The following is a 20,978-nucleotide window of genomic DNA, read 5'->3' as shown; positions in this document are numbered from 1 at the left end:
TCAACAGGAGTGTGGGTAGTCGAATGGAGAACTCTTGCCGCTTTCTCATGAAGAACATGAACAGGAGCAAGTACAGAAGAAACTGTGGACATCCACACAGACGAACAGTAACATATGTAAGGGAAAATGAGAGAGAAATATAAAAGACGGAGTATAGGAAAAGGAAATAAACGCTTTAATTTACGGATGATTCCAAGTCCACGGGAAATTTTAACTCTAATTGCGTGAACGTGCCACTTAAATGAGAGATTTTCATCCAAAAGAACTCCCAGGGATCGCACATATCGATCCGGGGAGTGACTTACGGAGCCTCCTGGTGTACGAAGTTCAGTTATTGTGGGGCAGCTATAGCTGCACGAGAAAAAATAAGAAGGTACGACTTTTTTACATTTAAAGCTAGTAGATTTATGTCAAACCAATTAAGTATCTTCTCCGTCATTGTTTGAAGCTTTAGAGTAAGGGATGACTCATCCGGAGCTGCAGCACCTAGAGTAGTGCCATCTGCAAATACTACCAGTTCTTCTCAACTATCAGATGTAGACACCGACATAGTCTGAGAGTGACATTTGTGACACAATCCACAGCAAACATTGGGAATTGGGGTGTTAAGAAGTCGGTAGAGGTCGTTCACATATCAGGAAGAGGGTTGGCCCAAGAATAGAACCTTGGGGTACTCCTTATTCAATTGGAACTTCCTTGTCTGTGTCTTCCATGGCAATAGATCTGTCAGTGAGGTATGAAGAGAACCAAGACAGTGCTTCCCCGCGCGCACCATGATGAGAAAGTTTACCAATGAGGATCTTTTGTGTAAGGCTGTCTAAAGCTTTCTTTACATCAAAAAAATGGCTGCAGGAATAAGATTAGAATCTAAGGATTGTCCTATAAACTGAAGAAGTTCATTACAAGCATGTTCAGTAGAATACTTTGCGCGAAACCCAAACTGATGTTGATGGAAAAAAAAATTTTGCTTCAAGAAATCTCACCAAACGTTTGAGCATTTCCCTTTCAAATATCTTAGAGAACACTGACAAAAGAGAAATCGGCCTATAGTTTCCAGGATCCTCACGGTCACCTCCTTTAAAGAGAGCTATCACACGCGACAATTTAAGACGTTGAGGAAATACTCCTAGTTGAAATGACTTATTAATCAAATGGTAAATTGGGGTGATAATCGATGGAAGGATATGTTTGATTACTTTAGCAGAAATTTTGTCAAAACCTGTTGAAGAATTCTTTAAAGACAAAACAATATTTGTAATTTTCTGCACCATAGCATCCTCAAGAAATACTAATTTCAAGCACGGGGGGCCAAGGAGCGGCTTCCATGTCTATGACATCGAGGAATAGGTGACGCTATCAGCAGTTGATTTCCCTATCTCCGCAAAGAATTTATTCATATTTTGCTATAATTGGTCCTTTTCTGTGATAAGTTGATCGTCTACCATAAGAGACTTAGGGAGACCTTCTAGTTTTTTGGATGGCCGACTAACTTCCTTAATCACGTCCCACGTCTTCTTTGTATTTTTACCACAATCATCAAATCTCTTTGTAAAATATACTGCTTTAGCTCTCCGAATAATTGATTTCAGCATATTACGGTACAACTTAAATGCTTCTAATTTAGTATCACTTGGTCTTTTTTTGTACTCTTTCCAAATGTTCTGCTTCCTATTTATTGACTTGAGGACTACCGATGTTAGCCAGGGAGCTATGGGTGTTGATCTTTTTGATCGAGGATTCCTTAAAGGAGCTTTTAGACAATAAACCGAGAATTTTTCCTTAACATTGTCATAAAACTGGCCAAATATATCGTTATAGTTGCCCAAATTAATATTTTCTGGTAATGAAAAGTCCCACGAAGATGTACTCAGATTGATCACTTTGAAATCACTTTGAAATCAGAGATCACTTTGAAAACTTTAGATTTAGTAGTATTTAGTAAGAATAGTCGTAGCAGGAGGAGGAGGAGACAAATATTGCGGAGGAGGAGAAAACAAATGAACAAAATAAGCTACACTTAGTTAAGGCAGTGAAAATTAAAATTCACGATTGTATTTACTTCAACCATACACTTAATTGCCCCCTTCAATCATATAAAATAATTAAACTGAGCAATAAATACAGCAGGGCCGTATCTAGGATTTTATCTAGGGCCGTATCTATATTACATCATCCCTACGAACTGCAATTTAGTTAATTGATAGTTTATTTCTTTCGTCTTTAGGCTCAGTCTCTCGACTACCGTATATATTAAAATTTTAAATGTTCTGCTTCCTATTTATTGACTTGAGGACTACCGATGTTAGCCAGGGAGCTATGGGTGTTGATCTTTTTGATCGAGGATTCCTTAAAGGAGCTTTTAGACAATAAACCGAGAATTTTTCCTTAACATTGTCATAAAACTGGCCAAATATATCGTTATAATTGCCCAAATCAAAATTTTCTGGGAAAGAAAAGTTCCATGAAGATGTACCCAGATCTTCTTTCAATCTATCCAGATCCACTGGTGAGCAGTAGAATCTCAGTGTATCCTGGGGGACTAATCTTTGTGGATTTTGGGGGATTGGAAACAAGGCTGCTACTGGCAAATGGTCGGAAGTATCAGAAAGCAGTACTTCGTTCTTAAGGGAGTGTAGTGATGAAGAAGTATTGTCAATTAATGTTGCTGACTGATGTGAAATCCTTGTTGGTATGTTTATGCGCGGAGCCAATCCATACAAAATTACTGACGACCAAAAATCAGAAGCATGTCTAGATAACGGTTCCGCCGGGTCAAGGTTAGTCGGCCATCAATACAACTCCCGATTTTTCAGCAATAACTTTTCCAAGAATATCTCCTAATATTTCCATATATTGAGTTATAGACCCACTTGGAGAACCATATACTTTGCCTATTATTAACCTTTCCTTAGCGTTGATTGGGACTTCCATGAAAAGTGACTCAAATACCTTTTCATTATTTGCACATAAATCATGTCTTAGTACAACCTGAAAATTATTTCGGATATAAAATCCGAGTCCACTTTTTTGGGCCGTCTTGCGGTTTAGAAATATCGACATATAACTGGGAATATCCAAAAGTACCTGATTTTTCTCGCTCAAAAATGTTTCACAGAGATCGATAACTGCAGGGCACGAATTCCTATATAATAATTGAATATCATCAAACGAGGACTTAAGGCCCTGAACGTTTATATGCACAACCGGGAATGCATCACCCCACCGAGCTCCGGAGTCCCAAAATCTCAGCTCCTCCACAAACACACTATCAATAATATTCTCAAAGTTTTCATATAAATTCATATTGGGGGCTTTACCAACCGGATTATTTATAATCTCATTAAAATTAACTCTCCCACATTCATAATCATTTAATTTCCCTAGTGTTATGTTAGTGTTAATCCCCAATAGAGAATCATTCTCAACCATAATTACTTACCGATGCAGGTGACAGAGAGCCATACTGTAGTCGCGTGAACACCAGTGACATCAATCTCCTAATCCGAATTGAAAAGGCTATGAAACGAACCTGTTTATTTTGCTCTGAAACAAAAAAAAATAACAAGTAAAATAGCACAGGAAGGTGTAAATACTGAGGGTAAAGAAAGACAAATAAAAAGGAAAAATACAAAAGCCAAATAACATTATCGAACAGCACATTTTTTGAAGATATAATATATTAAGCGGAAGCGAGCACTCACTAATAATCATGCGTCAGAATCGAAGTCAGAATTGGCCGAGGGAAAATCTAGGTTAAGCGGGTCGTAGCACGCGTCATCAACCTTGATCTAGTTAGAACTAAAAGTCTTCTTAGATTCTAGCCATAACCTTGTCCCCTTCTGAACGACTTTGGTATGAGACACTTTATCGGAGGCAACTTTACAATTTCTTAAATTATAAGCCGTACTCAAAAGTTCTTTCCGACGTCTAGCCAGCTCGAATGGAAGGTCAATACTGACGATTTTCCCCGTATTTCTTAGATGACCAACACAAGCCATAATACTGTCCTTATGTCGAAGATTTAGAACAGATATAAGAATAGGGTCCGATGCCGGACGCGAGTTTTGTTTCCTGGGACTTTTAGCCTTGCTTCTAAGTCTAGATGGCCGGGAACTTAATATCCCTGTAGTTCCGTACCGACATTTCTGACAAAAAATCATTAACGGTTTCTTCGATATCTCCATTTTCCTTGTTAGGAATTCCATGGATAAGAAGATTCTTGCGTTTAACATACAATTCAGTTCTTAAAACCTGGTTTTTAACTGCCACAAGAGCAGATTTCAAGCCAGTGTTCTCTTGTTTCAACGCTGCATTCTCCGTACGAAGATTTTCAACCAGTTGCTTTAAGTTGTCCATACGCTCATCGAAATACTTTTTCGTTAGAGACATCACTAATTATATTGTATCGGTAATTAATATATCGCTAAATATACAGTACGCTCGTTTCTTTCCTCAGCTCATCAAAATGACATTTCAAAGAAACTTACGAGCGTGGGCCCCTTTCTTCATAAAATCCAAATATGAGGGGCCCCGGAATCTACGATGCAATAATTGATATAAAACTGTATTTCACAGTTGAGAACTATCACGAAGTAAAAGTGATGTCTTGCCTTAACAAGCGCTAGTTCAGTACTCACAAGCGCTATAGTACTAAGGTAGAAAGGGATATTACGTTATTAGATGTACCAATTCTATGACTAATATTTATTTTGGGGTTTTTAGAATTGATTATATGATTTTTGGGGGCTAATTAAGATCAGTCTCCATTTGCATCGACGAAGTTTAGTCTTTCTTTTCAATTTCCACCCTCTTTAGGTTATAAAACGAACTTTCTCGAGGATCTCTAGAACGTTCTTTTTATACCTGGGACATTCAAGAAATTCACTGTTTCTTATCGACAAAATTTGAGTCTCTCTTTTTGTCAGTTTTCGTGCTATTTTGGTTCGGCAAAATATAAGATTTTTCTGATTTCCAGTTCTTAACTAAAAATGTTTCTTAATCTCTAAAATAATGTTTCAACTTTAGTTAATTTGATGAATAAATTCTATTTAAGTTTAATAATTTTAAAATGTTTCCATACTTTCCTAACAATTAGATTATACAAATAGGAGTGTTATCTGAACAAAAATTTCTAGCAGGGAATTCTCAAAACTTTAGTTGGAGCGAAAAATTAAACGAAAACATCAAACTTTGAGAAAAATAGCTTTAAAATACATTGGCACTGGTTTTACTAAAAGTTGAGAAAAACCAACTTTTGATAAATATAGATTAGCATTAGCCTAGAAGTAGTCAAAACCAGTTGATTCTGCTTAGCATGCTTTCCTAGCCTGTGTTTTTAGCATTACATTTATAAAGAAGAAGATTTACTTATTTCTTTTTTTCTGTTTACACAATGAGTAAGCTTCGGGTTATTTTTTTTTTACCGTCATTAAATAAATTCATTTTAGTGAATCTAACTTCTGCTTTATTCTCATGGAAAGAGTGTATGTGTTTGTTTTAATGGAGGTTTGAACGTTAAAGACTATAGCATTAATTTCATTGTTCCTTACTAGATACTTGTAGGAAGCCAAAAAAGAAATTATGTAATTTTGAGAAATGTTTAAAGTCTTGGATTCTCTTTAAAAGGCTAATTGCTTAGAAATTAGTCACCCTATTTTGCAAAATTATTGTTTTTTAATAATTGCAAACTCAGTTTTTTAATATTGTGCTTCAAATTTTGTAACGGAATTTTTTCCAGTAACTATTCAATTCATTCCGTAAATTCTCTCAAACAAATTAAGACCGAAACCGTTCCGGTTCCAAAGCTATGGAGCTATCCCAAAGGTCTCAGCCTTTTGATTCCGCCTTGGAACGGCTCAATATGTGCATGATAACTCGCGCCATTTCGTTTTATTCGATAACACCTCCATTATTGCCCCTGTTAAAGGTCTCATCCAAGTTTTCAGGGATGCAGTTGATATAAAAAAAAAGTTCATTCACCGAAAGGTAGCTCTCAATAGAGACATGGGAGAAACCTATTTAAGCCCCATTTATAATGAACTAATTAATTTTGATTAGTTTTTATTTAAATAAAAAGAATCACATTTTGCAACCTAATCTATTCTGTGATGATGTTTTACCTGGAAAGCGTTTAGCTTTTAAAAATGCTCCGCATAAATTAAAAAATTGAATTCCCATTCAGTACTGTATTTTTTTTTTTTTATTTAGTTACCCTTTCACCGTTACATGGAAAGGGTCGTCAAAATTTAGTTGACGTCATAATAAATTTTGGGTCTAGATGATAAAAGATTTGAAAGCCTTATTAGAGTCAACAATTTTTTAACTATTATTTTTTAACTTGAAAGTTAACTATAAATGAAAAAACAATTTTTTCTAGTAACTATTCAATTTGTTCGATATATTTTCTAAAAAATATACTCTAACAACTTTTATTGGTTCATAGAAACGCAACTGTTAGTAATATTTTTTCTCTTGAATATTCTTTTAATGCTAAGCACTTTCAAGGAAAGTCTCTTTTGCTTATCGACAAGTTTGAGTCTCTCCTTTTATCAGTTTCCATGTTCTGTTACTTAGGCAAAATTTAAGACTTTTTTCTTGTCCAATGGTTAACAAGTGGGTTTTTATAAGTCGGTGCCTTGAGGGGTGTGGAATAGATCGGATATTTCCCCCTCCCTAGGAAATTGAAAATATACATAAGATGGCAACATTTTTAAATATTATTATAAAATACACATCAGTATCATTACTATCAGTATAAACTAAGTACTGATAGGAGTCGATTTCCATTTCACTGACCGATATCCCATCCCATGAAGAAAAAATAGCCTTTGTGTTTAGTTGACCGATTTCCCGTCCCATGAAGAAAAAATAGCCTTTGTGTTTAGCTGACCGATTTCCCGTCCCATGAAGGAAAAATAGCCTTTGTGTTTAGCTGACCGATTTCCCGTCCCATGAAGAAAAAATAGCCTTTGTGTTTAGCTGACCGATTTCCCGTCCCATGAAGAAAAATAGCCTTTGTGTTTAGCTGACCGATTTCCCGTCCCATGAAGAAAAAATAGCCTTTGTGTTTAGCTGACCGATTTCCCGTCCCATGAAGAAAAAATAGCCTTTGTGTTTAGCTTTGTTTCGGATCAGGTATAAAAACTGACTTATAAAGTCAGCTGAATTCCGGTCAGTGACGTCACTTTCATTTAACCAAAGTTACCGTCTTCAGTCAGAGCTTACTGTTTAACTTAGAGCTTAGAACTTAGAGCTTAACTTATAATAGTTAAATTATAATAATATATCAGAGCTTAGCTTAAAAAATTATAGTTAAAAAATGATTGACTCTAATTAGTCTTTCAAGTCTTTTATCACCTAGACAAAAATTTATTATGACGTCAACTAAAATTTGACGACCCTTTCCATGTAACGGTGAAAAGGTAACTAAATAAGTTTAAGATTTTCTGTCTCTCTGTCAGGAATATTTGTTTTGCTGAAAATCAAAATGGTGCCAAAGAAATCGCTGCACCGATTTCTGCCTAACATTTCCTGTTGACAGTAACGGAAAATGAAAAGTTCGTTGTTTTTTTTTTTTAAGCTCCTGATCTCAGCCATTCCTATAAGCAGATTTTATGTACTTCTTTCCACATAGTTTTCAATTTGATATATATTTTTACCATTTGGAGAAAATGGAGCATCTGGGGAGCATCTCCATATTTTGTCTGAAGTAGTGGTGATAATAAAAATCTAGAGCACATTATGGGCAATTGTGAGGAGTTGGAGGGTGCGAGGGATGAATTTTTGGGATTTGGGTAAGAGCAATGGATGGTTGAAATTTTGACGAATAAGTTGCAGATAAATTTAATGAATATAGGGAAGTATATTTATGTGGTGATGGATGGCTGAGAGACCTGTTTGAAGAATGTAGGATCAGCATGATAAGGGAGATGATTTTGAAAAAGACAAGTGTGTACAGGGGGGTAGAGTCGTTGTTTTGTTGTGAGTGTTTCTTGTTTTGATTTTTCTGTTTTCCCCGTTTTCAGCTTTCGTTTTCCCTACCACCCTCCCTCTCCAAAGTACCTCCCTCTTCAAACTCCTCCCCTCCCTTTCCAAAGTATTTCATGCTTGTGTTCCTGACTCTGATCATACTGCAGCCCAAGACCCCTTGAATATTTAGATGGGTAGGCCTGAAGCGTTTTGACCTGCCATGTGATGGTAGTTGAGTTTTGCTGAGCTGCACAATTTGCCAGTAGCCTAATGGTAAACTCAGAAGCTGATTAAGTGTCTATCAAATATATTTTGTTAACACGATTAACATACTAATGCTCATTAATCTATGGTACGACTCCCCCCATTTAGTTTTAATTTTTATCCTGACACCTTTCAAATTTTCAATATCTTTTGCTTCTAGTATTGCGCCCGTGTCGGTTAATAAATAAAAAAAACTTTTTTTTTAGGTTCGAAATATCATGCATGATGTAAAGGCTCATTCGATCAAATCGAAAAAGCTGGTTGGAGAGCTTGAACGGCTGTCGTTAGCTAGAAGTGCACGAGAAGTCCATCGTAGTAATATGGTATCTTTATTCATTTGCATTAAAGCTTATTCTAATTCTCACGTTTCTTATCTTAGGTGTTCCTTATTTATTTAAGTGTTATCGCCACTGTCTTTTTATTACTATACTTATTTAATCCCATTGGTAGACTGTGCTAGCCGGTGTAAAACACTGTAGCCGTTCTTTATGTCCTTATTATTTCGCACCCAGGAAGACTGTGCTAGCCGGCGTAAAAGACTGTCGCCGTTCTGGTGTTAGCGGATGGCTGTATGTCACAAGAGTCTCTGCTCCACAATAAGCTCTATTCTCTGTCGCTACCCCTGGAGTAGCAACTAATCACTAGCATATGTAACAAAAAAATCTCTGCCATGCTCTACATGCTAGTGCAAGTTTATTTTGAAAATTAGAATCAGTTCAATTTTTTTCAATGTAGAAAGTTTGAAGACAATTTTCTTTTGACTTGAATCCAAATCCTAATAATCGTCACTTATAATTTTAATTTGAAATTAAGTTTCTTGCCATAGCTCCTTTAATGTTTTTATTGGAAAAAAAACTTTTGGAAAAAAAATTATCCACTGTTATCTACATTCCAATGCAGGATATTCTGGTCTTCTAGTATACTTTTTAAATTCGTTTGAAAGATTTGCCGAATTTTCGTTGGGTCTTAACCGTCGTTCCATATACAGGACGAACTTGTCTTATCCAGAAGTATTTTCATCAGAACGGCCATAAAGATTTCAGTTCAGTTTTACTACTCCTATTTTACTAATTAGCCAATGCTCTCTTTATGGCCTAAATTCACTCTTTAGTTGCCCCATATTCTTAATGCAGGATTTTGAGCCAAATTATATCATCCTCGTATTCTTTTTATTTCATCAAAAAAAAGAGTCAAAGTCTCATAGCTTAAACAAGTTGTATAACATCTTTTGCCACACTTTTTTTTTTTTATTATTGAAACCAAAAAGATATGAAAGAAAGATGGTTAGGTTGCATTTTTCAGATGAAAGGTGAATATTTTTTTCAAAAAACATGAATTTTAACAATCCAGTTGGGGGGGGGGGGGTTAAATGAAAAAAAAAACAGAACGTTTCCGTATCGGGTGGGAAACTCATTAAACAGAGCTCTTTACCAAAGCTAAAAACTACGCAAGTGCGGTTTCTTCTGTTTTTTTTTTTATCTTTTTCCCTCTGCAAACATGTGTTTGATATTTATTTGGAGACTTTGATTAATTATTTAAGAGCTATTTGTCTGTTTCTCTTTATCTTTTTCCTTCTGCAAACATGTATTTGATATTTATTTGGAGATTTTGATTAATTATTTAAGAGCTATTTGTCTGTTTCTCTTTATCTTTTTGCTTCTGCAAACATGTATTTGATATTTATTTGGAGATTTTGATTAATTATTTAAGAGTTATTTGTCTGTTTCTTTTTATCTTCATAAAAAAAGCTATTAAAAAATGAAATTTGATTTAGTTTCACGATTTGTATTAATTCCTCCTGAGATTGATATATATCTCCCTTTCGATTTTACCTTTGTTCCAAGGCCGTATCCAAAAGGAGGAGGTTAATGGGTTTTAATCCCCCCCCCCCCCCTAAATTAATGTCTGACTCGTAGAAACCTGACAAAAATGCATTTAAACAAATTTATGATGCCTTTTTTAAGTTTTTTGTCCCCCACCCCCACCCTAAGCAAAAATACTGGATATGCCTTGCCCTTTTCTGAACTTTTTCTTGTCCCTGTTTCAGGTTAATTATTTTTATGTTAAAATGTTGTGCAATACTACATTTTTTGTGCAGTACCAAGAACATCAAAATCTAAAAATTTGTTGCTCCCTTGACCAGGAATAGGCTATTTAAGACTTACTTGAATTGGTCAGTGCGACAATTAAAGCTGTCATTGTCAAGCAAATAACGTTAAATTATTGGCTGTCGTAGTGTTATCCAAGCAATTACAATATGATTATGAAAATTTTAAAGTCAATTACTAATATATTTCAATTAGAAATTTGTAAAATAGGCTTCACTAACAAATTTAGCAAACATAACCAAAATTTCACGTCTAAAAATCACAAGATATAAAAAAAGCTTTTTGCTGTCAATCTTGTCCTCCACGGAACCTAATCATCCCTGTGACGCTTACCACCCCCTGGTCACCGGCTAATGAGTCGGGAATGGTCAAGTGCTTTCTTGCTGAAGATGTCTAAGCTGGATATTTGTCTGTGTTTTCTTCACAGTTTTCTTCCCTAATGGACTTGTGTCCTCTCACAAATCCCTTTGTTTGGATACTATCAGAAGCCATCCTCGAATAGTAAATTTTGATTTTTTTTTAGCTAAAAAAAGTAAGGTCGCTTTACTAGCCACGACAAACAATCATCTTCAGAATCCATACAAGCGCCATTCAGAAGCCATCTTCAGTCGCTTTACTAGCCACGACAAACAATCATCTTCAGAAGCCATACAAACGCCATTCAGAAGCCATCTTCAGTCGCTTTACTAGCCATGACAAATAATCATCTTCAGAAGCCATAAAAACGCCATTCAGAAGCCATCTTCAGTCGCTTTACTAGCCACGACAAACAATCATCTTCAGAATCCATACAAACGCCATTCAGAAGCCATCTTCAGTCGCTTTACTAGCCACGACAAACAATCATCTTCAGAAGCCATACAAACGCCATTCAGAAGCCATCTTCAGTCGCTTTACTAGCCATGACAAATAATCATCTTCAGAAGCCATACAAACGCCATTCAGAAGCCATCTTCAGTCGCTTTACTAGCCACGACAAACAATCATCTTCAGAAGCCATATCATCCTATCTCCATCGCAGATTCAAAAGCAGTAGCCACATCATTCCATCTCTGGCTGTTGCCCTCATGGATTCGAAAGCAGCTTCTAAAAGAGATTGGTAAACCTCTGCCTGTAGTATCTGAGATGAAAACGATTATCACATATTATTGCACTCATAAGCTTCTTTTTACTTGTGTAATTTGATGTTCTTCAGCTAATCGGTACTTTGGACCGATTGAAGAGTCTCGTTTAAAGTTTCCTTTTTAAAAAATTACGACCATCACGTTCTAATGTTCCTCATACTTGAATTTGAATCTTCTTTTAGCAAAAAGTGTTGTATTAGCTTGTAAAACAAACAATTATGTTTTTTATTGGATCAATTTTTTTCAAAACGTTTTTAAAAGAAAAAAACCAAGCGTAATGTTGAGCCTTTTAATGTAATCTAGTGATTATTGAAAATACACATGGTGATATTCACGGAGAGTATTGGGAAGGACCCTCACCCCTAGCAGAATTTGTTTTATTAATAGTAAAATATTTTTACAGATCTTGAACTACCCCGTATCCCCCTATCCTTCCTGAAAGGATGCTTGGGTCCTATTCATGATAATTAAAGGAGGGGACCCGAGAAAGATTTCCAATCAACCCCTATATTCTAACCTATATTGATCAAATATCATTCGAAATTTATTATTACAAAGATTTTCAATATCTTAACAAAAGCATTTATTTTTTTTATTTACTGTATTTTTTATTTAATATCTCGCTTTTTTGTTCAGAACGCTGCATCTAAGATAAGAAAGACGCTAAGCTGTCAGGTAACGGAAGTGCGAGAGCAACTTGCTGAAGAAAGGAAAAAAGACGAAGTCGCTATTAATGATTTAATCAGAAAATTGACATGGGCTAGAGAACGGTGAGTATTCCAAGACTATAAGATATATACCTTAGTAATAAAAAACATATATATATATATATATATATATATATATATATATATATATATATATATATATATATATATATATATATATATATATATATATATATATATATATATATATATATATATATATATATATATATATATATATATATATATATATATATATATATATATATATATATATATATATATATATATATATATATATATATTCCTCCTAACAAAATTACTGTAAGCTAATTTAGTTTTATATGCTTTTGGTTTCACATGTGTAAAATTCAGGATATTTGAAGTTTGGTGGAGTAAAGTTATATATGGGAAATTTAATGGAATGGATGTGTGAAGTTGAATGGAATTCATACATGTTACTAATGGACTTAATCTTATGTAATTGATCTATTTATGAGATCTATATAGCCTATATAGATCTATATAGCCTATATACGAATATTTCTGCTGTATAATAAATAGCTTTCTCATCAAAATAAAAGAAAAATGAACAAATCCTTAAAACTGTCGCACAAGGAATTATTTTAGTTACTTATTTTAACTGTTTAGTTATTAACCTTTAATTTTATTAGTTTAACTATTTAATTTAATGAACTTTAAGTTATTAAATTAATTGTTAACTATTTATTTTTAGAAATTTCGTTATTGATTTATTTTTATTTTTTTTAGTTATTTATTTCTTCTGGGTTTTCTCTGTTTTTATGGGCGTTTTTGGGCTTAAAAAACCTCTTCCTAGTTAATTTATCTAACATGGGTCGCCTTCCTATAGTAATATAAAATTTGTAGCCATGAATATATAATGAGTCGGAGGTAATAGGCTTGAGATTGTCTGTATAGAATTTCGACTGTTTTTGATAGAAGAACATCGCCAAGTGCTGAACACAGTATTGTAACCAATATGGGACCAGGTTTGCACAAAGCCTCCATTCATGCTGGAGGTCCCAGGGACTTCTTGTTGTCCGGTTCTAAGTCGGCTTAAGCGCTTCTGTGTAGACTTGAAAAAACTTGAGAACCCATTCCTGCACTGGTTCTGGGACCATGTTTTTCCTGAGGTGAAAATAATTTTAATGATTTAAAAGAATAAGAAAATTGCAACTTAGAATGCTACAACGTTAAAAAATAACATTCGTATCGACATTTTACTGACGAATTCAGACGGTTTGAACTGGGCGTATTATGAGTTTCAGAAACTGATTTTCCAGGGGTAGCAAGCATGAAAATAGGTAATATAGAATTTGTTTACTAAGGCAGGAAGGATGAGGTACATAGACAGAGAGTGGGTCTCATGATGAGTAAGGAAGCTGCTAAATCTTGTTTAGGCTGGGAAGTTATTAATAATAGAATACTAATTGCTCATTTTATGACTAAAAAGTTCAGGGTATCAGTTATAGTAGTATACGCCCCTATAGAACCGACTGACGGAGATACTAGTGACTCAGATGAATTTTGCTTACAGTTACAGGAGCAAATAGACAGGGTCCCAGGTAGAAATATGATGTTATTACTGGGATATTTTATGTGATTCCCGTCCATTGCTGGTATTCGGGATCATTGCATTTCCTGAGGCGAAAATAATTTCAATGATTGAATGAACATGAAAATTGGAACTTGGAATGTTACGACGTTAAAAAATAACATTCGTATCGACATTTTGACTGAAGAATTCAGACGATTTGAGCTGGACTTATTAGGAGTTTCAGAAACTCATATCCCAGGGGTAGGAAGCATGAAATTAGGTGATATAGAATTTGTTTACTCAGACAGGAAGTATGAGGTACATAGACAGGGAGTAGGGCTCATGATGAGTAAGGTAGCTGCTAAATCTTGTTTAGGCTTGGAAGGTATTAATAATAGAATACTATTTGCTCATTTTATGACTAAAAAGTTCAGGGTATCAGTTATAGTAGTATACGCCCCTGTAGAACTGACTGACGGAGATACCAGTGACTCAGATGAATTTTACTTACAGTTACAGGAGCAAATAGACAGGGTCCCAGGTAGAAATATGATGTTATTACTGGGATATTTTATGTGATTCCCGTCCATTGCTGGTATTCGGGATCATTGCATTTCCTGAGGCGAAAATAATTTCAATGATTGAATGAACATGAAAATTGGAACTTGGAATGTTACGACGTTAAAAAATAACATTCGTATCGACATTTTGACTGACGAAATCAAACGATTCGAACTGGACTTATTGGGAGTTTCAGAAACTCATATCCCAGGGGTAGGAAGCATGAAATGAGGTGGTATAGAATTTATTTATTCAGGCAGGAAGGATGGGGTACATAGACGGGAAGTAGGGCTCATAATGAATAAGGAAGCTGCTAAATCTTGTTTAGGCTGGGAAGTTATTAATAATAGAATACTAATTGCTCATTTTATGACTAAAAATTTCAGGGTATCAGTTATAGTAGTATACGCCCCTATAGAACCGACTGACGGAGATACTAGTGACTCAGATGAATTTTGCTTACAGTTACAGGAGCAAATAGACAGGGTCCCAGGTAGAAATATGATGTTATTACTGGGATATTTTATGTGATTCCCGTCCATTGCTGGTATTCGGGATCATTGCATTTCCTGAGGCGAAAATAATTTCAATGATTGAATGAACATGAAAATTGGAACTTGGAATGTTACGACGTTAAAAAATAACATTCGTATCGACATTTTGACTGAAGAATTCAGACGATTTGAGCTGGACTTATTAGGAGTTTCAGAAACTCATATCCCAGGGGTAGGAAGCATGAAATTAGGTGATATAGAATTTGTTTACTCAAGCAGGAAGGATGGGGTACATAGACAGGGAGTAGGGCTCATAATGAATAAGGAAGCTGCTAAATCTTGTTTAGGCTGGGAAGTTATTAATAATAGAATACTAATTGCTCATTTTATGACTAAAAAGTTCAGGGTATCAGTTATAGTAGTATACGCCCCTATAGAACCGACTGACGGAGATACTAGTGACTCAGATGAATTTTGCTTACAGTTACAGGAGCAAATAGACAGGGTCCCAGGTAGAAATATGATGTTATTACTGGGATATTTTATGTGATTCCCGTCCATTGCTGGTATTCGGGATCATTGCATTTCCTGAGGCGAAAATAATTTCAATGATTGAATGAACATGAAAATTGGAACTTGGAATGTTACGACGTTAAAAAATAACAGTCGTATCGACATTTTGACTGAAGAATTCAGACGATTTGAGCTGGACTTATTAGGAGTTTCAGAAACTCATATCCCAGGGGTAGGAAGCATGAAATTAGGTGATATAGAATTTGTTTACTCAAGCAGGAAGGATGGGGTACATAGACAGGGAGTAGGGCTCATAATGAATAAGGAAGCTGCTAAATCTTGTTTAGGCTGGGAAGTTATTAATAATAGAATACTAATTGCTCATTTTATGACTAAAAAGTTCAGGGTATCAGTTATAGTAGTATACGCCCCTATAGAACCGACTGACGGAGATACTAGTGACTCAGATGAATTTTGCTTACAGTTACAGGAGCAAATAGACAGGGTCCCAGGTAGAAATATGATGTTATTACTGGGATATTTTATGTGATCCCCGTCCATTGCTGGTATTCGGGATCATTGCTTTTCCTGAGGCGAAAATAATTTCAATGATTGAATGAACATGAAAATTGGAACTTAGAATGTTACAACGTTAAAAGATGACTATCATATCAAAATTTTGACGGAAAAATTCAGAAGATATGAACTGGATTTATTAGGAGTTTTAGGAACTCATTTTCAAGGAGTATGAAACCTGAAATTAGGCGATATTGAATTTGTTTACTCAGGCGGGTAGGATGAGGTTATATAGACAGAGAGTGGGTCTCATGATGAATAAGGTAGCTGCTAAGTCTTGTTTTAGCTGGAAGATTATTAATAACGGAATACTCACTGCTCTTTTTATAACTAGGCAGCCTTTGGTATTAATTATAGTAGTATACGCCCCTGTAGAACCGATAGACGGACATAGTAACGATTCATATACGTGTCAGTCACAGTTAATGGATAACATGAGTCGATTCCCAGGTCAAAATATCATGTTTTCACTAGGATATTTTATGTGATCCCCGTCCATTGCTGGTATTCGGGATCATTGCTTTTCCTGAGGCGAAAATAATTTCAATGATTATTGTAGAATAGAATATGAAAATTGTAACTTGGAATGTTACGACGTTAAAAAATAGCAATCGTATTGACATTTTGACTGAAGAATTCAGACGATTTGAGCTGGACTTATTAGGAGTTTCAGAAACTCATATCCCAGGGGTAGGAAGCATGAAATTAGGTGATATAGAATTTGTTTACTCAAGCAGGAAGGATGGGGTACATAGACAGGGAGTAGGGCTCATAATGAATAAGGTAGCTGCTAAGTCTTGTTTAGGCTGGGAAGGTATTAATAATAGAAAATTAATTGCTCATTTATGACTAAAAAGTTCAGGGTATCAGTTATAGTAGTATACGCCCCTGTAGAACCGACTGACGCAGATATTAGTGACTCAGATGAATTTTACTAACAGTTACAGGAGCAAAAAGACAGGGTCCCAGGTAGAAATATGATGTTATTACTGGGATATTTTATGTGATCCCCGTCCATTGCTGGTATTCGGGATCATTGCTTTTCCTGAGGCGAAAATAATTTCAATGATTGAATGAACATGAAAATTGGAACTTGGAATGTTACGACATTAAAAAAAAACTATCGTATCAACATTTCGACTGACGAATTCAGGCGATTCGGACTGAATTTATAAGGAGTTTCAGAAACTCATATCCCAGGGGTAGAAAGCATGAAACTAGGTGATATAGAATTTGTTTACTCAGGCAGGAAGGATGGGGTACATAGACAGGGAGTAGGGCTCATGATGAGTAAGGTAGCTGCTAAATCTTGTTTAGGCTGGGAAGTTATTAATAATAGGATATTAATTGATCATTTTATGACTAAAAAGTTCAGGGTATCAGTTATAATAGTATATGCCCCTTTAGAACCGACTGACGGAGATACTAGTTACTCAGAAGAATTTTGCTTACAGTTACAGGAGCAAAAAGACAGGGTCCAAGGTAGAAATATGTTGTTTTATTACTAGGATATTTTATGTGATCCCCGTCCATTGCTGGTATTCGGGATCATTGCTTTTCCTGAGGCGAAAATAATTTCAATGATTGAATGAACATGAAAATTGGAACTTGGAATGTTACGACGTTAAAAAATAACATTCGTATCGACATTTTGACTGAAGAATTCAGACGATTTGAGCTGGACTTATTAGGAGTTTCAGAAACTCATATCCCAGGGGTAGGAAGCATGAAATTAGGTGATATAGAATTTGTTTACTCAAGCAGGAAGGATGGGGTACATAGACAGGGAGTAGGGCTCATAATGAGTAAGGTAGCTGCTAAATCTTGTTTAGGCTTGGAAGGTATTAATAATAGAATACTAATTGCTCATTTTATGACTAAAAAGTTCAGGGTATCAGTTATAGTAGTATACGCCCCTATAGAACCGACTGACGGAGATACTAGTGACTCAGATGAATTTTGCTCACAGTTACAGGAGCAAATAGACAGGGTCCCAGGTAGAAATATGATGTTATTACTGGGATATTTTATGTGATCCCCGTCCATTGCTGGTATTCGGGATCATTGCTTTTCCTGAGGCGAAAATAATTTCAATGATTGAATGAACATGAAAATTGGAACTTGGAATGTTACGACGTTAAAAGATGACTATCGTATCGACATTTTGACTGACGAATTCAGACGATTTGAACTGGACTTATTAGGAGTTTCAGAAACTCATATCCCAGATGTAGGAAGCATGAAATTAGGTGATATAGAATTTGTTTACTCAAGCAGGAAGGATGGGGTACATAGACAGGGAGTAGGGCTCATGATGAATAAGGAAGCTGCTAAATCTTGTTTAGGCTGGGAAGTTATTAATAATAGAATACTAATTGCTCATTTTATGACTAAAAAGTTCAGGGTATCAGTTATAGTAGTATACGCCCCTATAGAACCGACTGACGGAGATACTAGTGACTCAGATGAATTTTGCTTACAGTTACAGGAGCAAATAGACAGGGTCCCAGGTAGAAATATGATGTTATTACTGGGATATTTTATGTGATCCCCGTCCATTGCTGGTATTCGGGATCATTGCTTTTCCTGAGGCGAAAATAATTTCAATGATTGAATGAACATGAAAATTGGAACTTGGAATGTTACGACGTTAAAAGATGACTATCGTATCAACATTTTGACTGACGAATTCAGACGATTTGAACTGGACTTATTAGGAGTGTTAGAAACTCATATGCCAGGGATACGAAGCCTGGAACTAGGCGATACGAAGTTTATTCATTCAAGTAGGAAGGAGGGGGTACATAGACCAGGAGTAGGGCTTATGATGAACAAGGAAACTCCTAAATCTTGTTTAGACTGGGAAGGGACTAGTGATAGAATACTAATTGATCATTTCATGACTAAAAAGTTCAGGGTATTAGTTATAGTAGTATACGCCCCTGTAGAACCGACTGAAGGAGATACTAGTGACTCAGATGAATTTTGGTCACATTTACAGGAGCAAATAGACAGGGTCCCAGGTAGAAATTTGATGTTGTTACTGGGAGATTTTATGTGATCCCCGTCCATTGCTGGTATTCGGGATCATTGCTTTTCCTGAGGCGAAAATAATTTCAATGATTCAATGAACATGAAAATTGGAACTTGGAATGTTACGACGTTAAAAGATGACTATCGTATCGACATTTTGACTGACGAATTCAGACGATTCGGACTGGATTTATTAGGAGTTTCAGAAACTCATATCCCAGGGGTAGGAAGCATGAAATTAGGGGATATAGAATTTGTTTACTCAGGCAGGAGAGATGGGATGCATAGACAGGGAGTAGGGCTCATGATGAATAAGGAAGCTTCTAAGTCTTATTTAGGCTGGGAAGGTACTAATAATAGAATACTAATCGCTCACTTTATGATAAAAAAAGAACAGGGCATCAGTCATTGTAGTATATGCTCTTTTAGAACTGACTGACGGAGATAGTACTGACTCAGATAAGTTTTACTTACAGCTACAGGAAAAAATAGACAGGGTCCCTGGTAGAAAATCGATGTTTCTATTAGGAAATTGTTATGCCCAAGTCGGTAGGAATAGGGATAGATGATATCCTAGCCTAGGTAAGTTTGGTGTAGGAAAAGAAAACAGTAATGGCTACAGACTGTTGCAGTTATGGTAGGTATAACAATTTAGTTATAACCAATACAGTATTTGGTCATAAAATGGCCCATAATTTAGCATGGTCTTCACATTATGGTAAGCAGCTAACCTTATTGATATAACTTATTGTAAACGAAAACTCGGAGGACCAATACGAGATACTAGGGTATAAAGGAGTACTGTTATTGATCTAGTAGTGCATGGGGTTAATTTAAAGCTGAAACTTAGGAAGGGTAACTAACTTTCGGGAAGTTATGACGTTAGTATACTCCAGAATGCGAATTTGAGAGAAATTTTCTAGGAACAGTCGAGTACTAAACTGGAGAGTTAAAAATTTGACAATGTAGAAGATGGATGGAATAATTATTGGGAAATAATATGTGAAGTTGTTAATGGTGTCTTAGGGACGAAAGTTAGGAACGCAGCTATGAATAATAGTGAGAATGATTCATGAATGATTGAGTGGAATACTTTATTACACATCAACACAAAAAATTGAAAACGACGGAGTACAAAAAGAGAGGAAAACAAGAAATATAAGTAAATATTAAAATATATAACACCGACTACAAACAAATGAAAAAATAACACCCATCTAGGGGTGGGCCATCTCTTTACTACCTATGTTAAAGACCAGATCATCAACATTAAGAATAGGGTCAGCAATCAAATATTTTTTCATAAGGAAACGATTTTGAGACCAACTAGGGAGTTGAAGAAGGAACTTGAAAAAAAAAACTGTTTTGTAATCTCTTTCTTATACCTGGCATGGAAACATCATTGCCCTTTACAACACATGAAGTCAGGATTCCGGATTGAGCGCTAAGTCCTGCATTATTATAAATGAAATTATGTTGCATTATTATTATTCACTGTTGAACAATATTATAATATAATAATAATAATATAATATATATAATATAATATATATGATATAATATAATATAATAACATAATAATATAATAATATGTTGAATAATTATTATGTTAATAGAAAAGAGGAGGGGCTTGTACAAAAAATATCTGAGTGGAAAATCATGTGAAAATAAGAGCAATGTAAATAAAAGTAGAGAAAACATTATAATATGAACTAAGGAGGTGTGAAGTAGAGGCTATGGATAAAATTGCCGAAGATCTGGAAGATGCAACTAGACGGCATAATAGTAAAATGTTTTATTGGCATGTTAATAAATTGAAAGGGAGTAGTCAATCTGGACTTGTCCCAGTTAAAGATAGAAAGGGGGCCACAATTAGTGATAAGGAAAGAGAGATGGGCTGAAGATTTTGAGAATGTGCAAAACCAAGATAGAGTTCCAGTAAAAGATATAGAGGAAGATGAAAAAGTTCCTTCGCTTGATGCCCTAGCATTGGATTTGCGTTTTTGTAAGCTATTCCACGCCATGAAAGTGAAGCATTCAGGAGCCGGATTTAAAAATGTAAAATATGCCGA

The 20,978-nt window shown here is 35.3% G+C and overlaps 1 protein-coding gene across 4 annotated transcripts in view; it reads left to right on the top strand.

Annotated features, from left to right (window-relative positions):
• LOC148942296 (uncharacterized) overlaps nt 1-20,978 on the top strand; it is a 66,930-nt gene that overhangs the window by 28,938 nt on the left and 17,014 nt on the right. For all 4 annotated transcript variants that reach the window (XM_089102995.1, XM_089102996.1, XM_089102997.1 and 1 more), the window contains 2 exons: nt 8,439-8,555; nt 12,101-12,234. In XM_089102995.1, coding sequence (XP_088959121.1) covers nt 8,439-8,555; nt 12,101-12,234 — 251 coding nt within the window. The remainder of the gene's footprint in view (nt 1-8,438; nt 8,556-12,100; nt 12,235-20,978) is intronic.

This window comes from Artemia sp. Qi Xiang Cuo, chromosome 17 (assembly GCF_049724085.1).
Source record: "Artemia sp. Qi Xiang Cuo chromosome 17, ASM4972408v1, whole genome shotgun sequence".
Lineage (NCBI taxonomy): Eukaryota > Metazoa > Arthropoda > Branchiopoda > Anostraca > Artemiidae > Artemia > Artemia sp. Qi Xiang Cuo.
The sequence above is the reverse complement of the archived record's forward strand: the minus strand, read 5'-3'. Positions and strand labels throughout refer to the sequence as shown.